Consider the following 11,464-nt stretch of genomic DNA (forward strand, 5'->3'; position numbering starts at 1 on the left):
TTGGAGGTTGTATCATGAGCGCTACGTGGCATTATGGGAGGCTAGGGGGGACCACATTGTCACTGCGGCGCCTATAGGGCCTCATATGGACTACCATGCTCCGTACATGACATGGTATCGTCGTATTACACGTCGTTTTATTACACCTATGAGTGATTTTGGACCTATGCGGTACCAGGCTACTGCTTTATCTGCCCACTTATTGGTTCGTATCACTTTAATATTATGTACATATTCTGTATAATATTTATTCCAACAAATAATTATATATCATTTTATGTGACAGATTGAGACTATGACATCTATCATATCTCGAGGAGGTCATGCATTGGAGGACTCTGATACTGATGCTTGCCGCACTGGTATTGTTGATATTATTCGTATGGCCACTGATGTTATGTGCATTATTCGAGAGGATTATCGTCTCCCACATGTAGAGCATGGAGGAGATAGGTCACCAGCTCAGTCGACAGTTGCTCGACCACCACTTGTTCGAGGTCGGTCGACATCTCGAGGGAGAGGTAGATATAGTAGTTGTCAGCCCATCACATCGTCAGTATCAGCATCATTACAGCCCCCTACCTTTTTATCCTCACGATTAGTACAGTCATCCATCTCTTCAGACGTACCATCAGTGCAGCACCCTACTTCTTCAGACCCACCATCAGCCCAACCCCTTACCTCCTCAGACCCACCATCAGTACAACCCCCTACCTCTTTAGACCTACCTCCATCACAACCTCCTACCTCTTCAGACCCACCATTAGTGCAGATTGACACATCTACTCAGCTAGATTTACCGCCAGTCATTCCGAGGGGTAGGCGGGGCTTACGTCGACCTAGATTGCTACCTCCACCACCACCTCTATTTCCAGCTCTAGCCCCATCACAGACAGATGTTCTTCATGTGTCACATGCAGTACCTGCTACAGTTAGAGAGGGGCGTCCAAAAAGGAAGAGAGTACCAGTTACACATAGGTTCTCTCCTTGTGGAGGCATGTGAGATTATATATGTTTTTTATTTTCCACTATATTAATGTTTAGTGGATATTTTTTGTGACTTTAATTAAACTATTAAAAATTACATTTTGTAGTAGACTTTTTGTAATTAATTTCATTAACTAATTTTGTAAAAAAATCTATATATGACAACTACGGCTTAAGAGTATGTTATTATTTTGTTAAAGATAAATTTGTCATAATACAAATAAATTAATATCTTAAAAATTAACAAATTAAATATCTTAAATTAATAAATTATACAATTTATATATTATTTATATGTTATATAAATTTATTATTTTAAGATTATTAATTTATTAATAAATCAAATATTCATTTATAATATCTTCTATTTATCAATTTATGTTTGTTGAAATAATACTAGATTTTTAAGTTTAAATATAAATAATTTTTTAGTTAAGTATATTTTTAAAATTTCAATAATAAATTGTCATTTAATAGTTTTTAATTAAATTTGAAAGTAAAAAAAGTATTATAATTGAAATCTCAGTTATTAACTACTATACTATTATTTCGATAAAGATAAATTTATCATAATATAAATAAATTAATATCTTAAAAATTAACAAATTAAATATCTTAAATTAATAAATTATACAATTTATATATTATTTATATGTTATATAAATTTATTATTTTAAGATTATTAATTTATTAATAAATAAAACATTCATTTATAATATCTTCTATTTATTAATTTATGTTTGTTGAAGTAATACTAGATTTTTAAGTTTAAATATAAATAATTTTTTATTTAAGTATATTTTTTAAATTTCAATCATAAATTGTGATTTAATAGTTTTTAATTAAATTGGAAAGTAAAAAAAAATATTATAATTGAAATCTCAGTTATTAACTACTATACTATTATTTCGATAAAGATAAATTTATCATAATATAAATAAATTAATATCTTAAAAATTAACAAATTAAATATCTTAAATTAATAAATTATACAATTTATATATTATTTATATGTTATATAAATTTATTATTTTAAGATTATTAATTTATTAATAAATAAAACATTCATTTATAATATCTTCTATTTATTAATTTATGTTTGTTGAAGTAATACTAGATTTTTAAGTTTAAATATAAATAATTTTTTATTTAAGTATATTTTTTAAATTTCAATCATAAATTGTGATTTAATAGTTTTTAATTAAATTGGAAAGTAAAAAAAAATATTATAATTGAAATCTCAGTTATTAACTACTATACTATTATTTCGATAAAGATAAATTTATCATAATATAAATAAATTAATATCTTAAAAATTAACAAATTAAATATCTTAAATTAATAAATTATACAATTTATATATTATTTATATGTTATATAAATTTATTATTTTAAGATTATTAATTTATTAATAAATAAAACATTCATTTATAATATCTTCTATTTATTAATTTATGTTTGTTGAAGTAATACTAGATTTTTAAGTTTAAATATAAATAATTTTTTATTTAAGTATATTTTTAAATTTCAATCATAAATTGTGATTTAATAGTTTTTAATTAAATTGGAAAGTAAAAAAAAATATTATAATTGAAATCTCAGTTATTAACTACTATACTATTATTTCGATAAAGATAAATTTATCATAATATAAATAAATTAATATCTTAAAAATTAACAAATTAAATATCTTAAATTAATAAATTATACAATTTTATATATTATTTATATGTTATATAAATTTATTATTTTAAGATTATTAATTTATTAATAAATAAAACATTCATTTATAATATCTTCTATTTATCAATTTATGTTTGTTGAAGTAATACTAGAATTTTAAATTTAAATATAAATAATTTATTATTTAAGTATATTTTTAAATTTCATTCATAAATCATAATTTAATAATTTTTTAATTAAATTTTAAATTTAAATAAAAATGAACTAAAGCCGCAGTTGCCAACCGCGGCTTTAGTTAAAAAATGAAGCCGCGTTTGGCAAATGCGGCTTTAGTGCAAAAATGAAGCCGCATTTGGCAAATGCGGCTTTAGTGCAAAAACGAAGCCGCATTTGGCAAATGTGGCTTTAGTGCAAAAATGAAGCCGCATTTCCCAACTGCGGCTTTAGTGCAAAAATGAAGCCGCGTTTCCCAACTGCGGCTTTAATGCAAAAGACGAAAAAAAAAATATTTTTTAATGATGTGGCGCCTATGTGGCATCAAAGAGGCCATTTTGAACAATAGTTTCAAAATGTGCCCATTTTCAACATTAAGTTTCAAAAATGGGTCATTTTGACCCAAAACACATTTAAATAAAACATGCATGTTGTCTGTAACGATCTTTCACGTACAGGCTCAACCCAAATATTTGGGATTCGGCTTATGGCCCCTCCCGGATCGTCGTGGTTTATCAAAAACACATAGAAAATTTAGTATTTATACACATTATGATAATTAGCATTATAATTCAAACAAACTAATATAAATTCCCACAAAATTTGTACTCAATTCCAATCTTAACCCCAACCCACACATTTCAATAATAATAATAATATTTTTCCTAAATTTTATTTAACCAAGAAAGCTTCTATACTTCCTACAAGATCTCATTTTCCTATAAACGTGTTTATCTTACATCTTATAAGTGTGTTGCAACGTTAACCCAACCAAGACATTGTAGGTAAATAGCATTGATTAAAACTCAAGCTCTGATGGTTGCCCTAAAGTTGAGTTGAAGATGAATTGAAGAAAGAACATGTTGAAGGTCTATTTGAGTTTTTATTAACCCTAAATGGTTTAGGTACCATTGTAGCCTTACAAAGCAATCTAGATGTTTTATTAAATTTTTGGTTTCTAGTACACAACATTTTTCTATTTTAAAATAAAAATAGGCTTGTAGAATCTCCTACTTACCCCCTCGAAGCTTAACCCTACTTTCCTTTCTTCTCCCTCTTCTTTCCTGTACTCTTCTCCTCTCCCAATATTTTCTTCCCATCTTTCCTAATTCAAATAAATAAATAAATAAAAAGATCATACTTGGTCGCAAACATATAGGATTTACTCCATTTTTTTCAAGTAAATCATGTCATATTTTATTCCATTTTTTTTTCTAAAATTAAAAATATGATTTACTCCATCATGTTTGAGAAAAAGCATTACTCTCCATGGTTCTTTAAAATGCAAACAAAATGTTAGAAAATATGGGGCTTGGCTTATACTTCAGATTTTATCCAAACACCATAGGTTAGGTATATAAGCCACAACTAAAGGCTCTTGTCCTTCTCCTTTACAAAAAGGACATAATGGTATGGGGATACATTAGACAATATTTAGGAAAGAGATTAATGTAATATTCACAAAAGGTTAGTGTAATTTACCTAAAAAGAAAATGTAATTTAGGTGAAAATATATATACTTGATTTCCCTCATGTATCATTTTCTAATACATTAAAAGGAATGGAAGTGAAAAAAAAATGGGGGAAATTATGAAGTACCCCATTAGAGCTATCCCTAATGTAATGGTAGCATGTGCAACCCACCATTCCAAGGCCATCATTCATTTTGATTGATCAACCTCTCCTTGTATAGAAAGAAATTGTAGAGTAAAGAAATGGTAAATTGTAGTCTTAAATGGAAGAAACAAATTTGAAGTTGTTATAAGAGGTAATTGAATGCCAAAGTTACAAATAATTATAATGATATTTTTTTTAAATAAAAATCAAATCGATGTATGATCAAATTTTAAGGGTATTTAAAAAAAATTCTATTTTAAGATTGTCACATCAAAATGATTCTATTCAAGTACAAATCTATAACGGCCCGCTCTCAACCGTGTAAATATTGTCCGCTTTGAACTCAAAGGAATCCTCATGACTTTAAAACACGTCTATAGGGTTATGAAGAGTCCATACTTATATAACGTCAAGAATTTTCCCTTTATCGAATGTGGGAGTTACTCTTTTTCTCACATTCATTTGTACTTGAATAGAATCATTTTGATGTGACAATCTTAAAATAGAATTTTTTTAAAGTCAACAAATGATGTTGAAGTGAGTTTAGTGAAAAAAATAATCGTTTAAAAAAAATGTCACATCTAAGTTGTCTTTAAGAATATTCACTTATCAGGTCTTTCAACCATGTAAACTTTCATTTTCTTATTTTTTAAAATATTTTTTTTGTTTTAAAACCACAATTACTAACTATAGTTTTAGCTTTAAGTTTAAAACTATAATCACTAACAAGTAATTTTTAAAATCATAATTGATGATTGTAGTTTTAATCTTAAAGCTAAAACCACAATCATTGAGCTCGACTTTAAAACAAAAAAAATTAAAAAAAAAAAAAAACAAAATAGTACATATGTATTACTTAGACAAATATTTTCAACACAAATTTAGATTTAGAGTTTTTTTTTTTTCAAAAAACAAAGTGTTACTTCTACCGAAAACTCTGTTAAAGTGCTATTATTTAATAAATGTAAAATGTTAAAAGGTTTGGGTCTAAATTGTATTTAAGTAATAAAAATAAAAAACAAAAATAAAAAGGGGGAAAGGGCAAAAAAGAAAAAAAAAAGTTCATGGAGTATCCCATAAGAGTTAAAGCTATGAAGACTGAAATGAAATAGCATTTGAGTAGCATGAGAAAACCTCACCAGTCATTGTGACAGATACCCATCAATGTTATGTATGGAAAGAAATGGTGAAAATTAAAGCTAAGATTTTGGAAGGTAGCAAATGGAATCGGAATGCACGGAATGGAAGGACCAACAACATGCGTTTGCACTTCGCACCGGCCCAATTTCCTTTTAAAAAACGTTAAGCTACGAGGCAGTGGCGGACTATCTAACAGTGGGAATATATTCGCACCTGCACCTCTAGCGCCACCGGGAGACATGCAGCTCCACTACTCTCCACTGCCTATCTCCACCTCCCTCCCCTTCATTTTTCACTTTCTGCAACCCTACATGCTTTGATCAGCTTCTTTCACCAGTCATATGTAATTGGCTTTCTCTTCTTGTTCCTTTTTTTTCTTTTGTTTTCGATTTAGCATGCCTCTTCTCCAGGGAGAAACGCCGGATTTTTCTGCTTCCAAATCCATGGAGTATCGAATGGAGAAGTTGTTTCCTGTTTATGCCATGGGTCTCTCCAAGGCCAACGTGGGGGGAGATGTTTCGCTTGAAATTTTGGATTCTATTGTGGGTGACCCGATTTGGGACGCTGTGAGGGAGGAGGCCAAGTTGGAGGTACTCTTCTTCGTCTTTTGTCGATTCTTTGGAGTTGTTCAGGTGGTTCTGATGATGGGGTTTTGATATTTCAAGATTTTTTTTTTCGATTTTTCAGTTGTTTCGAAGGTTTGTTTATGTCAATTTCGTCTTCAGATTACATTTTTGGTTTAATTTAGTTTCGCTATTTGATAATCATATACTAGTCGAATAAATCACTGGCCGCCGTATTCCTCACCAAATATAGTGGAGACTCATTTCATGGTATCAGAGTAGGAGTGTGGAACCCATTTCCATCACCATCTGATTGCATTTGTGTCGCACAAAAAGGCTGAATTCTTGAATGGGTTCTATAGTACTGTAGAAATTTTGATTAGTATATAAAAGTAGCTGATTTGAATACAATCTTTTTCTTTCTTCTTCAGGGAGCTTAAAATTTTGTGTGCTTTCTGGTGTTCTGTATAAATTGCTTACAGTGTCTTTTGTTGTTTTGTGGTTCCATGAGCATGGGCACATTGGCTACAGGGGGCATTTTGTTGCTTATTTTATTGGTTTTGGGTACTTAGAACATCAGGTGGTGGTGTCGGGGTGTTGGGCTGGAGGAGAATTTCGTTTGGAAGAATAATTTGTTATCTGATCTTGACATATTTGTTGCTACCATGCAATGTTTCAGGCGGAGAAGGAGCCAATTCTAAGTAGCTTCTTGTATGCCAGTATTTTGTCCCATGACTGTTTAGAGCAAGCATTGGCGTTTGTTCTTGCAAATCGACTTCATAACCTGACACTCTTGGCAACACAATTGATGGATATAATTGGTAAGGTGATACTGAATGATAGGGATATTCAACGTGCAATACGCCTAGATATGCAGGTAATTTCATTGACATCCAAAACTATGAGCACCATCTTGGCAGTAGAATCTGTGCTTGGTATCATGGGAAGAATTTTAAATGTATGAAAATGTTCCTTTCACAGGCATTTAAAGATAGAGATCCTTCTTGTTTGTCACATTGCTCGGTTTTGTTGTATCTTAAGGTACTATTTATTTTATTTTTCTTTCTGTACTAATTAATTTATAGCATTATGATTGATCTTCTCGGAGAATATACTTTTTATTTTACTCAGTTTCTTATTGTTTAGGGCCAATGCTGTATTGCTATACCTGAAGGTAGTCAGTTACCCACCCAAAAGAAAAAGAACATTAAAACATCAATACAGTTTCTAAATTCATTGGTTGGGCAGATTTGGGCCATTAAGACTTTGGCCTATGCTATAATGCCTCCTGAATGTTGGAGTCAGGCATGTGGGAAATTACCATCATTATTAGTAACAATATTATCTGATTTATACAATTGGTTATTATGGTGTTTTGCTACAACAGGCTCGATATGTTTTTTTTTTTGATGAGTAACAGGCTCTATATGTTATTGTCTGCAACTTGTGTTTGGTCATGTGTATGCCTAAGCATTGATACAAATGATGCAGTGAAAAGAAGCACGATAGTTGCTCCTATTTATTCAATTTATCATTATCAGTAGCTATAAGTTGTTTGAATTTATCATCGTACTACTGGAGGTCTACCTTTTGTGGATCTAATACATGCAATTTATTTAATCTTTTTCAGGGTTATCATTCTCTGCAATCATATCGAGTAGCACATGCCTTATGGAACCATGGGCGTAAAGAGTTGGCATTAGCATTACAAAGTCGGATCAGTGAGGTAGTCTCTTATTTGAAAATCTTTGAATCTGGAGCAGCATTATGACCATATTATATGGATTTGTGCCTTTCCTATTTCTCCTTTTAATCTGGTAACCTTTATTTATTTATTTTTGTCTAGGTTTTTGGAGTTGACATCCATCCAGGTATGTATTTGCTCAAATTTGTTTTATTGCATAGATATCCCATTTACAATTTGTAGCATATTTTTCATTAAGTTTATTGTAGGAGCGAGAAGCAACATTCCTTGTAAAAGGGATGTAACTTTTGAGAAACCTATGGTGAAATCAACTTAAATGTGTTTACAGCTTACCTGGTACTTAGATATGATTCTTGTTTCAATGAACAGTTGCTGCCATTGCAAGTCTGGAACGATCTTTTTTAACTTGTTGGTTTGTAGCTATGCGAGATGACAATGGTTTCCTGGATGATATCCACTATGAGATGAAATTTTTCCTTTTTAATTAAATTTGGTGATTCTGTACAGCTGCACAAATTGGAGAGGAAATACTTCTGGATCATGCAACAGGCGTGGTTATAGGTGAAACTGCTGTTGTAGGAAATAGAGTTTCATTAATGCAGGTAATTTGGCTTCTATCTTCCTGCCCTTGGGGCCTGGCTCAAGTGGTAACAGTTAGGGAGGGTTTATAGGAGGTTCCATGTTCAAAATGTCAATGGGGACAAAAATTCACACATTCAAAAAAAGAAAAATGTGGCTTCTGTCTTCCTATCTTTCACCGTTATCTGATTGGTCTCATGTCAACTACCAAGTAGTTATCTGGAAACACATTAATAAACTTCCCCTGCACACCTCTCTCTTTTTCTAACAAATAAACTCTTTAAGTATCCTATAGAAGCCGTGGACAAAGAATCACTAATCAAAGTTCAAATTCTGGTTTTTAGGAACATCTTGATTCATGACTTCTGTATATACATACATGCCAACCATGGGGTTGATTACCAAACCATTTAGGTTATTATTCTGATTAAGTTATAAATTGTGGAGTTTTTTCCTATGAAACACAGGCTTTCAAACTTGGGATCTTATGGTCAGTCTTAGATATAGTCCTGGGTTGAGCACATTTTCATCAAAGAATTCATGTGGATGATCCTGGACATGTGGGATACAAGGCTTGATGTAGTTCAGTTGGTGCTAACAATTATGGACTCATTCTTTTGTCATTTTTTTTCCCATTATGTTTCTTATTCTTATTTTTATTTTTTCCTTTTGTTTTTATTAATTATAAATCCAAACTCAATTCTTCACCAAAAATTAAATATTTCTGAATGCATTTTGATGTGTTCTGGATGGCTATAGATAGGACTTTAGCCCAATAAAGCTTGATATACATTGTTTGGCTACTACTACTTAACAACTTGAGTTTTTTAATTAATTAGTAGCTTAACACCCATATACACTTCAAGTTTCCAATGCAATGAATTAATTGAAGCAGTTACACATGCTATGGAACATTTCCTATGAAGAATTGCATTTTGTTTGACAGGGAGTAACTTTAGGAGGAAGTGGAAAAGAAATCGGTGATCGTCATCCAAAAGTTGCTCAAGGAGCACTAATTGGAGCTAGTGCGACTATACTTGGGAATATAAAAATAGGTGAAGGTGCCATGATAGCTGCTGGTTCCCTTGTATTAAAAGATGTTCCACCTCATAGGTAAAAAAGGATATATTCTGAATTACTGATGGAATAATGTGTTTGCTATCATCAAATGTTTATGGAACCAATGGGCAAAATGATATAAGTGCGACATTTCTTTTTTTTGGTTCCCAAGCATGGTGGCAGGAATACCGGCAAGGTTGATTGGACATGTACATGAGCAAGATCCATCTCTAACTATGAAGCATGGTACGTCTAAATATCAACATGCACATCATGCATTTTTGCAAAATCATTTCATCCACATCTAAGTGGAAATTTTGCATTTGTTTCCTGCTGATTGAACAGTAAATATTTATTGTGTTTGCATCTGGGAATTAAGAAGTGTAAGAAGGCACTTGTCATTATATGACCCTAAACCATATGGACTAGTCAAAACCATCCAAGCATGTTGTGCCACTTATCTAGGGCAAGCATTCCAATGTGTAGAATCTGAAGAACCCATCCCTTGGGAATCAGTTGCCTTTATGCCAAGCACATCTAAGTGAATCATTTGTTGGATGATTATATTGGGCTTTTCTAGAATATCTCCTGAGCACAAAATCAAAACTTATTAAGTGAGCACTGTACTTGGGACATAAGAATTATGTTAGAATTCATAGTTGGCACAACAAAGTGGCTAGTGGGAAATAAATTTTCTAGGTGAACTAATATGGGTTTGATGTCCTGACACCCTACATTTACAGCATGGGTTTGTATCTTATGTTTTCTGAAGTGTTATTTCAAAGTTCTACAAGTGACCATTTTAGGATTGGGCTTACTTCTTGGAGTCTTCCATAGCATTCTGATGCTTGTTACTTGAATGTGCAGATGCCACCAAAGACTACTTTGAACATGCTATGGATGGACAATCTACTGGTAAGTTTTCTTAAGGACAAACCAGAATAACTTTATACTCTATAAAGACTTTTTTTTCCCCTCCTTAGACCTTATTTTTCTTATGCTGATATTTCTAGTTGTCAATTTTCTTTGCCTAAAAGCCTATTCAAAACATTAAAAAAGTGGGATTAGATGCATTCATTTTTCCCAATTTAACTGTGGTTTTAATTGATTCTTGCATCAGACAGGCAAGAACAGACATCGTTTCTAAGATTCAATATCTGTTGGTACTAGTTCTATCCTATACAATTGACCAAATAATGCCCACAACCAAACTCTTGCTTCTTGAGCAGCATATCCTGTCTCATACAGGATTCCGATATTACATCAAAATGTGTTTCATTTGTAAAAATTTCTTGGTTGGAAAGGGGAAAATTGCAGCAATGTGAAAATGGTATTTCTTTGGCAGCCCCCAACACCACCTTATTTGCTGTGTTTTGGTGATTAACTAGATATATATAACCAGACTTTCATTTCACAACACTCCTGCTGATTTTTTTTTCCCTACCAATATTTTTCCTCAATTAAACCAGTGTGGATTATTTGCAGGGGCTATGGATGCGACAAGAAATGACAAAGAAACTTAAAAGAGTCATGCAGCAGGGGAATCTGGTGTCTTGTGACCTGCATGTCAAATGCAATCACTCTCTTCAGTAGCTAGGAACCTGTTTTTTTCCCTTTTTTTTTGTGGTTGTTGGCTTTTTCATGTTCTTGTAATCTTCATATCAACTAAAAGAACCCGCAGAAAAATGTAGTGAATGTGGGAATGATCAATCGTGTAGTCGTTGCATACGGTTTATGTTGAACTAGCTGTATGAATTTCATTGTAATTTAGTTCTATGTTGAACTAGCTGTATGAATTTCATTGTAATTTAGTTCAATGTTTCACAAATGAATCAGTTTCAGCAAAAGAATATCAAATTAAACTTTGTATTTATTTTTAGTAGAAGCAAGAAAATTACGTAAAAGCAGGCAACCGAAA

At 31.6% G+C, this 11,464-nt stretch overlaps 1 protein-coding gene across 1 annotated transcript; it reads left to right on the forward strand.

Moving 5' to 3' along the window:
• Positions 1-5,660: 5,660 nt before the first annotated feature.
• On the forward strand, positions 5,661-11,393 carry LOC117912035 (probable serine acetyltransferase 2). The gene is made up of 10 exons (XM_034826459.1): positions 5,661-6,230; positions 6,883-7,080; positions 7,185-7,244; positions 7,834-7,929; positions 8,050-8,074; positions 8,416-8,510; positions 9,434-9,600; positions 9,719-9,792; positions 10,414-10,461; positions 11,032-11,393. Exons 1-10 carry the CDS (start codon positions 6,036-6,038, stop codon positions 11,067-11,069), a joined length of 996 nt encoding a protein of 331 aa, XP_034682350.1. The 5' UTR covers positions 5,661-6,035; the 3' UTR covers positions 11,070-11,393.
• The last annotated feature ends 71 nt before the right edge of the window (positions 11,394-11,464 follow it).

The sequence above is a fragment of the Vitis riparia genome, chromosome 4, assembly GCF_004353265.1.
Source record: "Vitis riparia cultivar Riparia Gloire de Montpellier isolate 1030 chromosome 4, EGFV_Vit.rip_1.0, whole genome shotgun sequence".
NCBI lineage: Eukaryota > Viridiplantae > Streptophyta > Magnoliopsida > Vitales > Vitaceae > Vitis > Vitis riparia.